This window comes from Hoplias malabaricus, chromosome 3, assembly GCF_029633855.1.
Source record: "Hoplias malabaricus isolate fHopMal1 chromosome 3, fHopMal1.hap1, whole genome shotgun sequence".
NCBI classification, from domain to species: Eukaryota; Metazoa; Chordata; class Actinopteri; order Characiformes; family Erythrinidae; genus Hoplias; species Hoplias malabaricus.
Window position 1 is genome coordinate 28,691,963 of NC_089802.1, and position 16,703 is coordinate 28,708,665.

At 42.6% G+C, this 16,703-nt stretch overlaps 4 protein-coding genes across 15 annotated transcripts in view; 3 read left to right on the top strand and 1 right to left on the bottom strand.

Annotated features, from left to right (window-relative positions):
• Positions 1-678: 678 nt before the first annotated feature.
• On the top strand, positions 679-4,647 carry nudt13 (nudix (nucleoside diphosphate linked moiety X)-type motif 13). 4 transcript variants are annotated; one of them, XM_066666514.1, is made up of 9 exons: positions 679-901; positions 1,270-1,371; positions 1,479-1,621; positions 1,737-1,844; positions 1,944-2,041; positions 2,446-2,571; positions 2,937-3,048; positions 3,315-3,469; positions 3,627-4,647. In XM_066666514.1, the coding sequence occupies exons 2-9, from the start codon at positions 1,295-1,297 to the stop codon at positions 3,819-3,821; spliced, it is 1,014 nt and encodes a 337-aa protein (XP_066522611.1). In that variant the 5' UTR covers positions 679-901; positions 1,270-1,294; the 3' UTR covers positions 3,822-4,647. The 4 variants fall into 4 exon arrangements, with proteins under 4 accessions (XP_066522611.1, XP_066522610.1, XP_066522612.1 ...); XM_066666513.1 differs by having other exon boundaries at positions 1,935-2,041; positions 3,627-4,646; XM_066666515.1 differs by lacking the exon at positions 1,270-1,371 and having other exon boundaries at positions 1,935-2,041; positions 3,627-4,646.
• Position 4,648: 1 nt separating this feature from the next.
• On the bottom strand, positions 4,649-8,252 carry dnajc9 (DnaJ (Hsp40) homolog, subfamily C, member 9). Its single transcript, XM_066666517.1, has 6 exons — positions 8,054-8,252; positions 6,927-7,102; positions 6,652-6,792; positions 6,138-6,392; positions 5,760-5,843; positions 4,649-5,365 (listed from the first exon to the last, which is right to left on the bottom strand). Exons 2-6 carry the CDS (start codon positions 7,098-7,100, stop codon positions 5,261-5,263), a joined length of 759 nt encoding a protein of 252 aa, XP_066522614.1. The 5' UTR covers positions 7,101-7,102; positions 8,054-8,252; the 3' UTR covers positions 4,649-5,260.
• Positions 8,253-8,788: 536 nt separating this feature from the next.
• Positions 8,789-14,421, top strand: si:ch211-207i20.2 (uncharacterized protein LOC568537 homolog). The gene is made up of 5 exons (XM_066662736.1): positions 8,789-9,085; positions 9,797-9,965; positions 10,328-10,386; positions 10,769-10,871; positions 11,787-14,421. Exons 1-5 carry the CDS (start codon positions 8,912-8,914, stop codon positions 12,794-12,796), a joined length of 1,515 nt encoding a protein of 504 aa, XP_066518833.1. The 5' UTR covers positions 8,789-8,911; the 3' UTR covers positions 12,797-14,421.
• Positions 14,422-15,548: 1,127 nt separating this feature from the next.
• ccser2b (coiled-coil serine-rich protein 2b) overlaps positions 15,549-16,703 on the top strand; it is a 75,005-nt gene continuing 73,850 nt past the window's right edge. For 4 of the 9 annotated variants that reach the window (XR_010801859.1, XR_010801860.1, XM_066663661.1 and 1 more), the window contains exon 1: positions 15,552-16,121. The gene's annotated coding sequence lies outside the window, so the exon portion shown is untranslated. Of the gene's footprint in view, positions 16,122-16,703 lie in introns of all 9 variants that reach the window. The other 5 variants (XM_066663656.1, XM_066663658.1, XM_066663659.1 and 2 more) reach the window with 3 other exon arrangements.

Here is a 16,703-nt window from a genome sequence, read left to right on the forward strand (position 1 = left end):
CTTTATTCAGCCTGCAACGTGTGCAAAAAAAAAAAAAAAAAAAAAAGACGGAACACGAGGCATATTTGTTGTACGCAGCAAATATGAAACAATGGCGAAATATTCTAAATTTCAGTTTGTTTTACTGGGTAACTCTGCAGAGACTTTTATTAAATCAAAAAAATTTATTTTGCACTGATTGTTTCACATTCAGAATGATCAACAAAGTGAGGTCGCATTTATTCAATAAATAATATGTATGTTCTAAAAATAATTTTACGGTTTATATATTAATTTGCCAGCAACTTAATGGACTGTACATTAATTTAGTGTTTAAAATTATATTTACATCAAACATGCAGTTTCCAAATAGGCAGCAGCGCCCAGACTATGACAGTGAATTAAACTTAAACGTCTGTAATATTTGTTTCTTAAACATAAAAAATGAACCGAAAAAATCATTTAATTAAGCTGTAAATTAAAATAATACATTTAAAATAAATATATTACATCGATTATTTACGATATTTTAAATGCCATAAACCGCTCGTTTAATTCTAAAGTAATGCGCGTTAATGTGTTGTGTTTAAATTACCGAAACTAAACTGTTTAAAGCCAGAATGCCCGGATGTGATGGCAGCTTCTGATAGGCTTTGGCGGCATCCCTGTTGCTCCAAGGGATTTGTAGTTCACCAAGACGGACTCCAAAACAAACTAGAAGCATTTTCTGTTTTCCTTTAGCATAACATTGACTCTGTCGATATGTCTATAAGGATCGTTAAATGTAGAACCAATCTAGGATCCTGACGAGAGGATATCAAGACGGAAACCTATTTATAAAGCCCGCTGTTCGTGAGGAGGGCCGAGGAGGTATTACTGGACTAGACTGCGGTCAGCTGTACCTCTACACTTTCAGAACACAGTAAGACCGCAGTTTTAAGGGTTTCATTTACATTTTCTTGCCGTTGTGAATTACTGTTGTAAAACTGAGAACTTTTTTACTACATCAAACAAAGCCTTTCAATTGTGATTATTTTTCAGGATATTGACCCCCACCTTTAAAAAAAAAAAACCAAAACAAAACAGAACAATAATGTTCAGACAACATTCAGGGGGAAATAAAGGTTCACTTTTGACTCAGACATGAAAAAAAAAAACATTCAGCTCTGCCTTATTGATCTGAAAATATGTGGAGAGGTCTTTACTGAAAAATGGAAATAGAAACAAAAGCGTTTCAGTGAGGAGTGGTCTGACTTTGACACAATACTGTAGATCTGTATGTTTCCCCAGACCTGTCCACTGCAGATCAGGAGGAATGCAGTCTCTGAGGTCCCTGTTCCAGCCGAAGCTGCTGACCCCTCGGCCCTTGTCCACTTACGTATCCCGGATAAGGTCATTTGGCCCTGTTCTGCTCGATGCCTGTGAAACTATTGGCAGAATTAAGCCATTCTGTGACTTACTGGAGTAATGACTGTGTGTGGTGTTCTGTCTGTTTATAGATATCTGATGAAGCTAAAGCAGGATGATGAAGCATGTCAGGAAGCTCTGAGATCTGGAAGTCTGCTGCTTTATCACAAACTTGCCCCTCTGCTCCAGAAGAACAAGGATAGCATGTATCAACTGCCTTGTCTTAGGACATCAGGTGAAGAAACACATAGCATAACACACACACACACACACACAGTCACCGCTGAGACAGAGTGTGATGAGCCAGTTTTAAAGCCTTGAGTTTAAGATCGTTTCCACCTGTCTTTGAGATGTTGAACAGGTCCTGGAGAAGCTTGGGCGAGATAAACAGCTCATCAGTGAGGCCGTTCTCATCAGCTGCACTGAGACTAATGAGCCTCACTTCTGCCTGGACGTGGGTAAGAACAGAACTTGGAAATATGTGGATGGATATGGATTGAATTTAGGAATTTACTGAGCTGTTGACTGTATTTTATTTATTATTGGAGGTGATTTAGAGCAGAGTGTCATGGAGGAGCTTTGCGTTGGTGTTTTCATGGATCTTCGAAAAGCCTTCTTCATGCTCAGAGGAAAAGATGCCCCCTTGGCTGCAAAGGTATGGTCCAAACTCTAAGTGCGCACTTTTAACTGAGTGTTTTTGCATTGTAGCCAGTGTAATTCCTTATTAATATATCTCGATATGTAGGTGCAGAGGAGCTTATGGTCACCAGGCTGAAAAAGAGGGGTGTAAAGCTCACTGTACTGTAGAGCGGTGGAACTGACCTCTAGATCTTCAGCCAGTACATTTGGGATTTGTTCATGTACAATATCATGTACATGACCTCAGTCATACTCATACTTACGGCTGGGTGCTATCAAATAGTCCAAAATCTAATATAAAGCCTTCCCAGGATAGAAGCTGCTACTGCAGCAAAAGAAGACCAGACGTCTAATAAGTTCTCTTTAATTCAGAATAAATTTTAGATGAGCAGTTCCTGTCCATTTCTTTCCATGTCTCAGGGTCAGGCTTTGTTGCAGTGGCATCAGACCCATGGCTACTGCAGCGCGACTGGACAGCCCACAGTTCGGAACCAGTCGGGCAGCCAAAGAGTGTGTCCTAGCAGCGGCATCACGTACTACCCTCAGGTGAGTGTGGCAGAACATGGACACAGACCAGTGCTTAAACATTAAAGATAATAATAATGAGAAAAGTAAAATATAATAAAATCCTAATACATTGCAAATGAGAGGCACATTAAAGGAACCCTAGATAAGATTTGGCATTTTTGCTCATGCAAAATGGGGTGGTTTCTTACCCTCCTCCTGAAGTTATATAGTGCCGTTTCTGCAGTGCTGAATCTGGAGTACCAACAACAGTGGCCCTAATCTCCTTATAACAGCTCAGTGGAGCATCATGGTGATTTTGAAGCTGTACATTTAAAGGTAAAAATTACTACTTAGTGTTCCTTTAAGTAGAGGATGATCGATTGATGTGTGCTGCTGTTGTGTAGATGGCGCCGGTGATGATAGTTCTGGTGTCTGATGGGAGCAGATGTCTTCTGGCTCGGCAGAGCTCCTTTCCTCCAGGAATGTACAGCGCTCTGGCGGGTTTCTGTGACATGGGTGAGACACCATCCCTCAAACACCAACAACTGACTTCAGCTGTGGATTTACAGATGTGGACATAATGGAATTCTCCATCGACAAACAGCTGCATTGATAATAATGAGCGGCTGTGGGAAGTTTATCCCCGTGTGTGTGTGTGTGAGTGACTGGGTGGCTCCAGACCCTCTGTGACTATTCATCATGAAGAGTTTACAGAAGATGAATGAATGAGTGAATGACTAGAACCATGTAATAAATTAGTTGTAAACCCACTCTGTGTTCAGGGGAGACTCTGGAGGAGGCTCTGAGGAGGGAGCTGGCAGAGGAGGTGGGACTGGAGGTGGAGACACTGTGGTATTCAGCCTCGCAGCACTGGCCTTTCCCCCAGAGCTCCTTCATGATGGCCTGCCATGCTACGGTTAACCCAGACAAAGCACAGGTGAGACGAGCCCCAGACGCAGTACATAGTTTCAGAAATGAATCTGGAACTGAGAACCTTTCAGAAGGATGTTCTAAAGTACCCCATCTGTCTGCAGAACCTTTGTTTTATGGCCAGCGCTTTTCAGATTGATGCTACATCAGTCTGTATTCTGCAGGTGACTCTGGATAAGGCCGAGTTGGAGGATGCTCGCTGGTGTAGTCTGGAGGAGGTCGTGGCAGCGCTGCAGATTAAGGAACCCCCTCGCAATCCCAGAGTTGAAGAACCAGGCTTCTGGGTACCACCCAGTTCTGCCATAGCCAATCAGCTCATCCAGGAGTGGGCCAGTCAGCAGCAGCTTAAAGGACAGTAGCGCTGGAAGTTACGTGGGGACACAACTGCAACAGGGAACCATTTATTGTCTTCACCAACAGCTTATCAGCCAATATTTACTGTACACTCACAATAACTGGCCAAGTGCCTGACATTTCTCCCCAGTTGTTAGTGGTCTCTAGTGCCACCAGCCTCGGGAGGGGCAAACACATGCTTCCCGAGACGTGTTTTCGAAATATCGCTAATTCAGCAGCACTGAACAGCTGAAAGCAAACTGCCCAGATCTGTTACATCAGCTGACATGTGCAAGTGCTAGCTACCACAGTGAAAGGGAAGAGGGGGCCTCTAGGACTCCTCTCTTTGTGACATCACTTTGTGTCTCCATAATTTGTGAAGAACTTCTAGAGCTTTTTCTAGCATAGAAGTCTATGTTCATATAAAATGGAAAGGGAGATATATACAGTCAATTACTGTAATGATTTTAGTTGTATCCCTAAGAAAACAATACAAGTACATGCTCCAACCTCATAACTTCAGTCTTGAAAGAGCTGCACAGGTTACCTCTGCGTTTTAGGAGTGATTTTAATGCTCTCATACATTTTAAAGCTATGAATGGCCAAGTGCTTGCACATTTCACCAAATGTGTCTGAATATTATCTTGCTCAAGAACATGCACTTTTTCCAAGAATGGTGCCACGTATCTACCTCCAGAAAGGATTTTAACTAGAAATTAAGACTGTAAACAAACCTCAGATTTAACCTTGAATGATATTCATTCATTGTCTGTAACAGCTTTTTCAATTCAGGGTCGCGGTGGGCCCGGAACCTACCCGGAATCACTAAGCACAACACAGTAACACACCCTGGAGGGGGCGCCAGTCCTTCGCAGGAATGATAAATTAAATACCTTAATAAACATTTAATACATATCTTTTTGAAAATGAAATGTCATTTAATGAGTATTTAATCTATTAATTAACAGATTTACAATGGTACAGTGAAGTGTAGGAGAAAGAATCTAGAAAATTCCATGCCATTCAATACCAAACTGAATTAGCATTAATGAGCCGAACTGGGAATCTCATTTAAAATCACACCTGCGGTTCGTATGTTATTAGCTTTATAGCATTAATTAACTCTGTTCTGGTTTAAGCCATAGTATCAACATTAAGGTATCTATCTATTCCTGACTGATACTCTCAGCCCTAACTTTCAGTGCTTCAAAGAATAAGAGATGGTAATATATACTTCCCCACCTGGAAATACAAAGTAAATTCAAACGTACATCCAAGTGCTTGTGTCCGTTATCTAATTAGGTACTTTCAACTAAAAATTAAACTCTGAAAACCTGGAACAAGAACAAAAACACAGGGTGGTCGCAAAACAGTTCAAGAAGTCTCTAACTGCATGTTCACGTTTTAATCCCTAACCGAGCAGTTAGCTCTTGCCAGTCCTTGGAGTTTCTCGTGTCCACATCCGTCACTTTTTCGAAGCCCTCTTCCCTGCTGAAGGCTTCTTGCAGTACTTGGCCTCAAGGTCGGAGATGAGTGAGTTGAACCCTTTCTCTTTGGATTTCTGTCTTTGCTACGGGGATCAAAGTAAATTGGACAACAAATTAACACAAATTAAAGTAGATATGTGAAACTCCTGTTTATTTAATGAGTTTACAATCCAAAATGAGAAGAGTTATGGTTAAAGAATAAAGAGAGAGAAAAAAAACAAGATGACAACAGTTCCCATAGCACTACACCTAAGCCTCTACAGTTCCACAATACCCTGTGAATCCTACAGCTTCCTGGTGCGCATGTGAAATTACCGTATTTACCCTAAAAGCCTAATAGTCACAGAAGAATACTATGTAGTCTAAATGTGACCGTGTGAACCGAACTGTGATGGTCTGATATGAATACACGCATCGTTACACCCTTATTATTTAGTCAACACACACATATGGGACTGGGGTTTGAATTTATTTTACCTGGATCATGGCCACCAAACTGTCCTCAGCATCCATCCCCAACTCTTTTCGCGCCTCCTCTGCTTCTTGCTGCTCCTTCTTTGCCTGGACCACACAAAACCGTAAAACAATGTCATTGCACGACTCTCCACACTTGGAGAAGTCTTAAATGCCCATTTCTGTCACATTAACTATCAGATATTGCCCATCATCATGAGGGGGCCAGCCTACCCACCCATAGAAGTTATGAATGACTGTTTATGGATGGCTGTGGCATCACTGTAGAAAAACATGCCACTGAGGGACCAATGTTTAGAGACGGTAGTGCCGCCTGGATTCCTCACAGAACTAGGACGGAACTAAATGTGCTGGTCTGTGTTTTGTCTAGAAATCACTGACCTTCCTCTTGCGGTTGGCCTTCTTCTTGGCATTCTCGTTAGTGAAGGCTTTGTAAGCAGGGATGTCTTTGGAGTCTATGGCGCGCTGCAGGATGTCCCGCACACGAGGCTCGTCGTCGTGCTCGCAGCACAGAGCCGAATCCATGATCTGATCCATGTCTCCCTCGTGAAGCAGGTACAGCCTCTTCAGGTCCTGCAGCTCCTCGTCTGAGTTCTTGTACTTCTTCTCAAAGTCCAGGATGTCCTTCATTGTGATCTTAAACCCAGCAGACACAAAAGTGTTTTACCTTTTACAAACAGGACAGGAATCAACATGCACTGCCTCTACTTTTATTATTTTTTTTAAACAAAAGCTTTGTTTTTATACAGCCGTATGGCCAAACAAAGCAGTGCCACCTTGTCTGTGTAGTACTTTCAAGAACTCGAAAGACGACATAGACAACCTTAACGTTTGCATCGTTATAGCCTAATAATAACTTATAGCCCTAACAATCTTTCACAGTCCTTAACAATACCTTTGGAAACAGTCTTCTCCAATGCTCTTCCCAGTCTCTGTCTTGGCTGAGGGTGACTGACTCTTCGTCTACGACACCCTGCTCATCATACACCGCTCTCTGTTCCTTGTCACTTAACACAGCGTAGACTTTTCCTAGTATCTGTCAGCACAATAAAAATTTGATCCGACATTTAGAATGTCACAGAATAGCATCACAAATAATCAGAAAGCTCGAAAGTATGACAGATGACCCAAAGGTAGCTGTAGGCAAGTGTGAGTAATAGCCCTTCTTACCTGAAACTTACTGGTGGCCTGCTGGTCTCCAGGGGCTCGGTCAGGGTGAACAAGCAGTGAGAGTTTGTAGTAGCCACGTCTAACCTCTGCATCTGATGCATCTTTCGAGACTCCCAGCACCTCATATAGGTTGGAGGTGTTGAAGAGCTGCTCACACTTTTCCAGCAAACCCATGACTGTTGGAAACAATGATCATGTTATCATCATATTAACACCACCTGCAACAGAGCAGCTCAGAGACACTAGATATGAACTATATCACAGACTATTTGTGGTTCATTAGGCAAATGCATTTTATTTTCTTACTAGTACAAGTTACAAACAATGTTTTTAGCACTGGCATCAGCACCAGTGCCCTCAGTGCCTGAGGAAACCTGTTTGAAAAAACATTTCAGGACACATTCTGCTTAGCCCCTGGATGTTGCCTTGACTAATGCACTAGAACTCTGATCTGGACCTCTGGTGGCCAGGTAGGTGAACTACAATAACAGACAGGCACTCAGCTGTAATTCCCAAGTGCACCTTTAATGAATTTCTAAGCAACATTTACAGACAGCATCATTTAATCTTATAAGGCAATATCACCTATTTTAATGCAAATGGAAGTAATATTTTGTTAAAGGACTGATATTTGGATCACTGTACTCAGATTTCTTCACAGCTGTAGTGATAGAAACATTCAAACCAAGCTCAATGGCACAATTTACATCGTAAAGACTAAAATTATACAAATTTCGGAAAAGCCGTTGAATTCCCCTTTAATCCTAACACACACTATTTGCATTTTCACTAATACTACCTTTATTTTCAGTTTCTGAAACAAACTAAAATAACTAACCGTTTCTGTGCTTTATAGACAAAAGTAACTGGAGTTAATTATGAGGATACATGTCTTAGAATTTTCCGTTCCACCTTAAATGCCGCAGCAAATTTATGGCACCATTAAGGTGGAACGACGAATACCACTTCTAAGCCACCTTCAGCGTCGTCACTAGGACAGTCAACAAAACTGCAGAATTAATTACAAGCAGATACAGCCGCTGAGCAGTGGATTAAACAGCAATGTCTGTAGAAATTATATTTTTATTGTTGTTTTTTTTTTTTTACCCTCATTTTTAACTACTTACTGTTCCTCTGTGTGCTTCTCTCTCTGCGTTCAGCCGCTCTCCACTTTTACCGCCTTCTGCTCTTCTTCTCCCGGGGGCTCTCTGAGGGTTAGGCGCCTTACCGCTCTCTGCAGGCGGACTGAGATTCAGCCTTTAATGGCATGGGTCCACATTAGTGAAAAGTTCTGGAAATTCAGAACTAATGGCCACAAATGATAATCACACTGAAACCAATACAATGCAACGCAATACAATACAATACAATATAACACAATACAGAACAGTACAACTCAAAAATACACCGCAATGCACTCTTGAACATTCTCTTCAATGTAGGGATGACACAAACCTCAGTACCAAAGAACGAAATTTTGCCTGATGTGTGGACATTATATATTATTTGGAGCTAATCTGAGGACATTATATATTTATATATAATTATATATATTATATATCTGTAGCTATTTTTGGACTTAATAAAAAAATCTGGTGGTACCTGGACATTATTAATATTCTGGGGCTAATTTGTGGACATAATGCATTTTTTCTGCATTTTCCAAAATGTTTTCAATAAAAATAATGTTATTTATACGTTTTGAAAGTCCATAAAAATTCAGGTGAATGACACAATATGCATAAACTAAGCACATTGTGAAATAAAAATTTTACAAACTATGTTTAAATTGGTTTAGAATATGCGCGTTAAATAAGTGCTTGTTAAGAGGACTTTTATTTTGACAAGGAGGCCCGGATGACCAGCTTTTCGGCGGTTGCTGCTCTGTGTGGACGGGCTTCTGATGAACTCATTGACCATTATTGTTGTTAATTACGATTTTTAGTAATTATTATTAATTATTAAGTAATTTCCCGCTCGTACTGATGCCTGTGCTGGCGCTGCACGCGCACCTGGCGGCGGTGCTCGAGGCGCTGATCCGCGCGTCTGTGGCGGAGATGGGCGCGCTCCTGCTGCACGAGACAACAACAAACAAACAAGCGACAACAGAAACAACAACAACAGCAGTAATCCTGCAGACAGATCATGAACAGAGACTGGTGAGGGATTAAGCCTCATCTTTATTTTTTATATATTTATTAAAGGGACAGTAACTTTATCTACTGTAGTGAGTTCCAATAATTGTATTGTAATTAATTACATTGTAATAAGGGCTCTTTTGTAATTCCAAAGTTACATGATGTAGTCCATATGTCTCTAGACACAGTATCCAGGAGTTTTTAAACCCCCCAGTGTCACTGCTGGACTAACAATAGTCCACCAACCAAACGCATCCACCTAGCAGCGTCCTGTGTCACTGATAAAGGACTAGAGGGCGACCAACACGCACTGTGCAGTGAGCTACTGTCTCAGAATTTACACCTACAAGGTGGACCAACAAGGTTAGGGGTGTCTAACAGAGTAGACAGTGAGTGGACACAGGGTTTAAAAACTCCAGCAGCACTGCTGTGTCTGATTCACTCGCCCCACCACAACACACACTAACACACCACCACCACGTCTGTGTCACTGCAGCGCTGAGAATGATCCACCACCCTAATAATGGACACCCTTCTTCAGGGGCTCACAAAGTATGCAGAGCAATGGATACAAGACTGTGATCTGTTATTGTAGAACTACAAAGTGCACCTATATGCTTTATGCGGCCCATAAAATAGCTGGGCTTTCTATTATATTAGCCCTTTAATGATTATTAGTGGTGTGTTTATTCTTCTTCAAGGAAGTCAGTGAGCTTGCTTTTGTTCCTGTAGATGAAGTTTGCGTCAGTGATGGAAGTGTTGGGGAACGAGGCTCTGGGTAAAATAATCAAGCTGGTGGATGAGACCAAGTTTCTGCTAGACATAGAGTGCAAGACGTTTTCGGGGAAAAGAGCAAAGCAGGTGGGAAGCATCCTGAACATCCTCTCAGTCGGAGACCTGGGTAAGGATTCGTTGTAAGAATTACACACTGGGGGATGTAATTATTTCACTGCAGGGCTGTAAATATGGACAGGATAAAGGTTTCTTTAGTCAACCACTACAATATTATGCTTAAGTTTTCTTGGTTCTAAGGCCATGTTGCTCATAAATTGCAGATGCAACAGCTGGTATTTAAGATCCTCTGTCTTACAAAGATCCCCAGTGTGTAGTGTTTCATCAGAAATCTCTAAAAGCAACGTCTTAACTCACTGAGTTATATCAAAACTACAGACATATTTGTACAAATATTTACTGCACTGGATTATTCCCTGAAGGGTTTAATGTAACCTTAATGTCCTATATTTCTCTACATCTGCATTTCAGAGGAGGAGCATTCCTATGATGGATGTGGAAGAAACGCAGAGACGAGAGCACGGAATGAGGTAGGCTCCTGCAGGAGTAAAAAATATTTGTGGCATACTTTTTCTGTATCCTACCATAACAAGGAGGTAAGAAGAACTGCAACCTTTCAGCACTGCTGTACTGTCTTTGTGCTTGTTAGGACACTCGGCAACGTGGCACAGCTATAGTTTGAAAAGTATCAGACATGGCATGTGCTTATAATTAAATAGAACATTAGAAAGAAAACCAAAAATAATAGAAGAAGCAAATTTAATTAAGACTTGCAGGATGCAAAAAAAACAAGTTTCACATCAGTTAAGGGTTAAGATAAAAGTCATTCAGATTGGTTTGAAATGAAGCAGTTCACAGCTGAGTGACAAAGAATGGCTTGTTTAAAACACAGCAATTGAACTGTTTTCTCAGGCTTCGGATGCAGAGGATTCTCAGAGTCCCGAGTCTCCGTTAACCCTGGCTGTGACGATCAAAGACGAGTTTGGAAACATTGACTTGAAGTCCATTGTTGCAGGTGAGTTTGGAATGATCGTCACATTCCATCCATCCATTATCTGTAACCGTTATCCAATTCAGGGTCGCGGTGGGTCCAGAGCCTACCTGGAATCATTGGGCGCAAGGCAACACACACACTCACACCTATGGTCACTTTTGAGTCGCCAGTCAACCTACCAACGTGTGTTTTATTTGGACTGTGGGAGGAAACCGGAGCACCTGGAGGAAACCCACGCGGACACGGGGAGAACAGACTGTCACCCGGAGTGGGAATCGAACCCACAACCTCTAGGTCCCTGGAGCTGTGTGACTGTGACACTACCTGCTGCGCCTGATTGTCACATTGTAAACGGTTAAAGAATAATTATGGGCTACTTTCTTGGACAGGGATTAAGCCTAGAACAGGACTGCATAATAGATAGAAAATATTCTTGCGTTTCATTGACATTATTTAATTTTACTACTGTGTCAATTATCAGTGAGTTATCCTCTATTAGCCATATTAGCATTTTCATCATAGAATCTTACGGAAAATTGTCAGGCCTTTTTCTGCTCTTGTGACATACTCAGAGTGAGTTATTCATTCACTGACAACACACAAGCTTCAGTATTCATGTTATTTCACTGTTGTTCATTTAAATGTGTGAGAGACTATAGACACAAGTTGTTTATTCTCTCATTTCTTTCTTTTCAACCTGTTTGAAGGGTAAATAATCTGACCAAACACTGACCCTGTGCTCTGAAAGTGGAACAGATTCTTGGAGGATACATTTGATTACAACTGTCTAAGAGTTGCAACGACAGAGGCTCTGTTCTCTCTATTAGAGTACCATTGCTTTTCTAACCGTCTTTCATCCAAATAAATCAAACTCTGATTATTTTCCCAGTATTTATCCGGTGTTATCCATTTTTAATTTGTGTTTGCTCATTGCAGGTCACTTAGAGCTGACTTCAGGGGAGGGGAGAACAGCAGAAAACGGCAGCGAAGGTGGTCCGGACACAATGAGCTTTGGAGGCAGGAGATCTTTCATCTGTCCCGAATGTGGGAGAAGTTTCTCCACTCTGAGTAACCTCAAATCTCACCAACGCGTCCACACGGGCGAGAAGCCCTTCAGCTGTGTGCTCTGTGGCAAGGCCTTCGCTCACAAGCAGAGCCTCGCGGACCACCACCGCGTGCACACGGGAGAGAAGCCCTTCATCTGTAAGGTCTGCGGCAAATGCTTCGGGAAGGCCGCCCACCTCAAAACGCATGAGATAATTCACACCGGAGAGAAGCCATTCAGCTGCGACGTGTGCGGAAAGAAGTTCAACATCGCTCAGAACCTCGCCCGACACCAGCAGACGCACACCGGCGAGAAGAGCTTCACCTGCTCTGTCTGCCACAAGAGCTTCACCCGGGCCAAGACACTCATCACGCACCAGCTCATTCACACCGGGCAGAAGCCTCACTCCTGTATGGAGTGCGGGAAAGCCTTCCGGCACGTGGTCAACCTCCGCAACCACGAGCGCATTCACACGGACGTGCGGCCGTATGCCTGCGACCTCTGCGGCAAAACCTTCCGCCAGTCCGTCAACCTCAAAATCCACAAGCGGATTCACACTGGTGAGAAGCCCTTCACCTGTAACGAGTGCGGGAAAAGCTTCAGCCAGCAGAGCAGCCTCATCTCTCATGGCCGCACGCACTCGGACGCCAGGCCCTTCGGCTGCAGGTTCTGCGACAAGTCGTTCAACAACACCAACAGCCTGAAGCTGCACGAGCGCGTTCACACCGGAGAGAAGCCGTACACCTGCGAGTGCTGCGGCAAGAGCTTCAGCCAGGGCAGCCACCTGCGCACGCACAAGCGCCACGTTCATGGAGGAGGGAAGCAGTACATCTGTGACAAGTGCGGCAAGCGCTACGCGGACCCTCGCAACCTCAAGCTGCACAAGTGCGGGTACGCGTGAACGGCAATCAGGGCTGTGGGTGATTTTAGGTCATGTGCCGTGGGTTTTTGCAGAGTACAAGCCCTTAAAGGAACAATCTGCTGATTTATAAACATTTCTCCATCATTCAGTTATTAAGGTGCAAGTCATTCAGGGGTGCAGCGACACCCATCCGCCATAATATTGTGACCACCGCCTTGGGTGGTGTATCATTCTCAGCGCTGCGGTGACACTGACGTGGTGGTGGTGGTGTGTTAGTGTGTGTTGTGCTGGTGCGAGTGGATCAGACACAGCAGTGCCGCTGGAGTTTTTAAACCTCTCTGTGTCACTGCTGGACTGACAATAGTCCACCAAGCTGATGGTGTCCTGTGTCGATTGGTGAAGGACTAGAGGATGACCAGCACTGTTTCTGTGTCTAATCCACTTTTACCAGCACAACACACGTTAACACATGACCCACCGCGACCCTGAACTGGATACGCATTTATAGACAATGAATGAATGAATAATGGAGCCCTATGTTTTCATTTTCACTACAAAATTGCAGAACCTCAAAATAGTGCACTATGTAGTGAACAATGCAGTTTCACAAACACCATTTGTTTACATCTCAGCGATTGAATTATTCAGAAATGTTGGAAATGAGTGGAATTCCTTCTTAAATCGTAGCACAGCTGGACACTGCTGCCTTGGTGTGAGTCTCACCATGACGTCATGGTGTTGCTTTCTGCAGTAATGCTAGTTAGTGCTCACAGATTAGTGAACACAGTATTCCTCGCAGGTATTAACACACAATACAGTCACACTTAACGGAAGGGTAGCGTTCATCAGGCTACACAACACCCCTCGCCTAAGACCTTTGCGACACGACGTCGCTACACAGACGTGGGCGAAGGCCTATTCCAGCAAAGGTGTAATAACATTAAAGTAGATGGAGGCAGCTTGCTGGAACACGCCTTTATAAAGGTTTATGTAGGTTTCATCTCGATTGACACAAAAAAGGGATGGTGGCATTGGTGTGAAACTCTGAGAAGCGCCCCTAGTGGAGCATTTAGTTATCTCTGAGTGAGTATGTGAGTGAGTGATGTACAAGCCAGCTCCATGAGGGGTTTAGCATTCGTAAAAGTCTTTAGCATGTGTCCTGTAGCTTGATGAATCCTGCCCTTCGTTGAAAGACCGGTGACCCTTTGGCTGACCATAACACACTGATGGAAACAAATTTAATAATTGCCATTTGGAGGATTTTTTTTTTTCAGAAATCGAAAAGCTATTTTGATATGATTTTTAAAATGTTAAAAATGCACACAGTAGAATTGGAGTGTCCTGCATCAGCAGGGGATTCCATAAAGCAGGTTTAGCCAGATAATTTAATCCCAAAGTCAAGCCTGTCCAATAGAAAAGGGCTTGTTTCTTGTTAGAAAATCCTCAACTCTGGGCTCTGGATTTCTGAAGGTTCTGTTTTGTGGGACCCTTCCTGTTAAAAGCAGCAGAAAAACAGAATTGCGTGTCTGTTGTGGCAGCTTTCGAAGCCAAAGTGAAGCAAAGCAAAGTGTTTATTCAAGTTCAAAGCTGTTCTGACTTTTGTAAAACTGTAAAAATTTAGGAATGCCTCCCACCTCAGGCTGAAGTCGGTTGTAAGACTTCTGCAGAGTCATGTTTTCTTTTTTTGGAATAAAAATGATAAAATGATGGTTTGGTTCTTTGTTTTTATTAGCCACTCGGCACCCGTTCACTGATGGCTTCAGTACAGTGGTCACTACTCTTAATTCTTTCACTTTTATATTTTTATACACACTAAAAACACCCGTCCTAAGGTATTGGAATGAGCTCCACCACTGCAGGTGACAGTCGCTGTTTCACAAACAAACTCTGAGGGCGTTATGTCTCTCTGGCCATGACTTGACATTGGGGATAGTGGGGATGACGTAGTAGGTCAGCACATTTTATATCATTCGATGTGGTCATGCATTTGAAAGGATTTTATACAAGCCGTGGGTCCACAGCTTCAGTCTCCCCCCACCCAGGCCCATCATTTTAATTCCAACAAGATGGGAGCTGAAATTTGTGTTCGCTCATTTGACTGGTAAATTTGACCCCACACAACCTTCTCAACAAGAGAAACATCTCTTAGAATCAGCAGAAAGATCCACTGGTCAAACCCCAGACTACCACATTCAAAATCTCACTGTATCTGCCTCGACACCACGGCTGGATCAGACGTGGTAAATAAAACTGATATTTGCTCAGTAGCTGAGAAAGTGGAGTTTTGTGACATCACAACCACAGTGAGGTCATTTATGCATTGTGTTCTTTTGCCAGTTTCAGAGTGTTATGTTACACCCAAGGATTATAAAGCATATTAACATAAAACTTGTTAAAAATAAATCCATAAAAACAGCACTTTAAAGCTCCTTACGCAAGATGGGGGGTCACATATATTGTCCGATGCTAAAAGGATGTGTGGCTTATAATATTTCATGCTAGAGCAGCACATTTCAGAACTGTTATGGAAATATCGCCACCAGATGACGCTGTTTTAAACTTTACTGTACGTTTTAATTTAGCCTCCGGGGGCGCTGTTGCTTATTGTATATTTTTATATGGTCGTTAGGGGCGCTGTGTAAATGGTTGTTTTTAAATATGACCCTTAGTGGGCGCTATTTTATATTGCCGATAACAATATTGTTAGGGGCGGCGTGGCATAGTGTACATTTTAATATGACCACTAGGGGGTGTAGTCGTTTTTAATATCATTAGGATGTGCTGTAGCACACTGTATATTTTCATGACGGGCATTAGGGGGCGCTGTGGTGTGTTGTGCATTTTCTGAATCAGCTGTGATTCAGTTTCAGCAGCTGCTGCGGCTTCGGTCCTTGATAGTGGAGCTGTTTATTAATAATTATCGATAAATATTGATGTTGATTAATCAGTATGGTCGATACGTGAGGGATTAGTTCGTGTTTGCCGCGTCCTTCGCCGGATCGGGTGAATATTTCACCGTTTTAACCAAAAGAGAGCGCGGAGAGTGGAGGACTCGCCGGGTAGCGGAGTGTTGCTGAGAGCGCAGCCGGGTTTGGGCTCTCTGACGGCGGAGTGAAGGAGAGACTGGGCCCGGTTCTTTTTTTTTTTTTTTTTTTTTTTTTAGCCGCGGGGCTAAAGCGGTTTAAGAGCGTCACCCTCTCTGCGCTGATGAACTAGGTCTGTCTGGGGCTTTTAGGCGTTAACAGTTAATCGGTGTGTGTCATGTGTGGTTCCTTTAATGAAACTGTAATAAAGTGTCTCACTGTTCAGGGCTCATCGGGAGACTTCACTGTTGTGGCTTTAATGGACTGAATTAACGTTAAAGGTAAGTGTTTTACTCTGAAACTGAACCAAAACACTATGTCTTTATTCTTCTTAAAACTGACTTCTCGGGTCATTAATTTTAGAAAACATAACTCTTAAAATGTATGCAATTTTGAGTTCTGGCCTTGTTATTAGTCCTGAATGAGAATTGAAGTCGTGGATTAAATTACTCTCTCAATCCAAGAACATTATACAGCCTTAGTCATTAAAGGGCCAATAACCTTCTATTTTAGTAATTACATTTTTACACCTTTTTGTTCTTTTTATGATCTCTCTGTGCTTATAGAACAGTCATGACTCATTTTTAAAATAACATCTCTTTAGTATCAAATAATCTGGTTTATTTACTGTACCTTTAAAGCTGCCCTCCAGTATAAATCAAGTGTTTAGCTGGTGAGTGTGGTGTTCTTTATACACTAGAAGTCGTAGCATGAGTGAAACTGCAGTGTCCTAAAAACAGTCTTGTAATCTCAGAGTCAGACAGCCAGGTTTTCACATGTCGCACACCTAAGGCACCGGTCCCATATACTTGTGGGTCGGGGCTTTCAAACTGCAGTAGACTGGCGGAGATTGAGGCAGATAT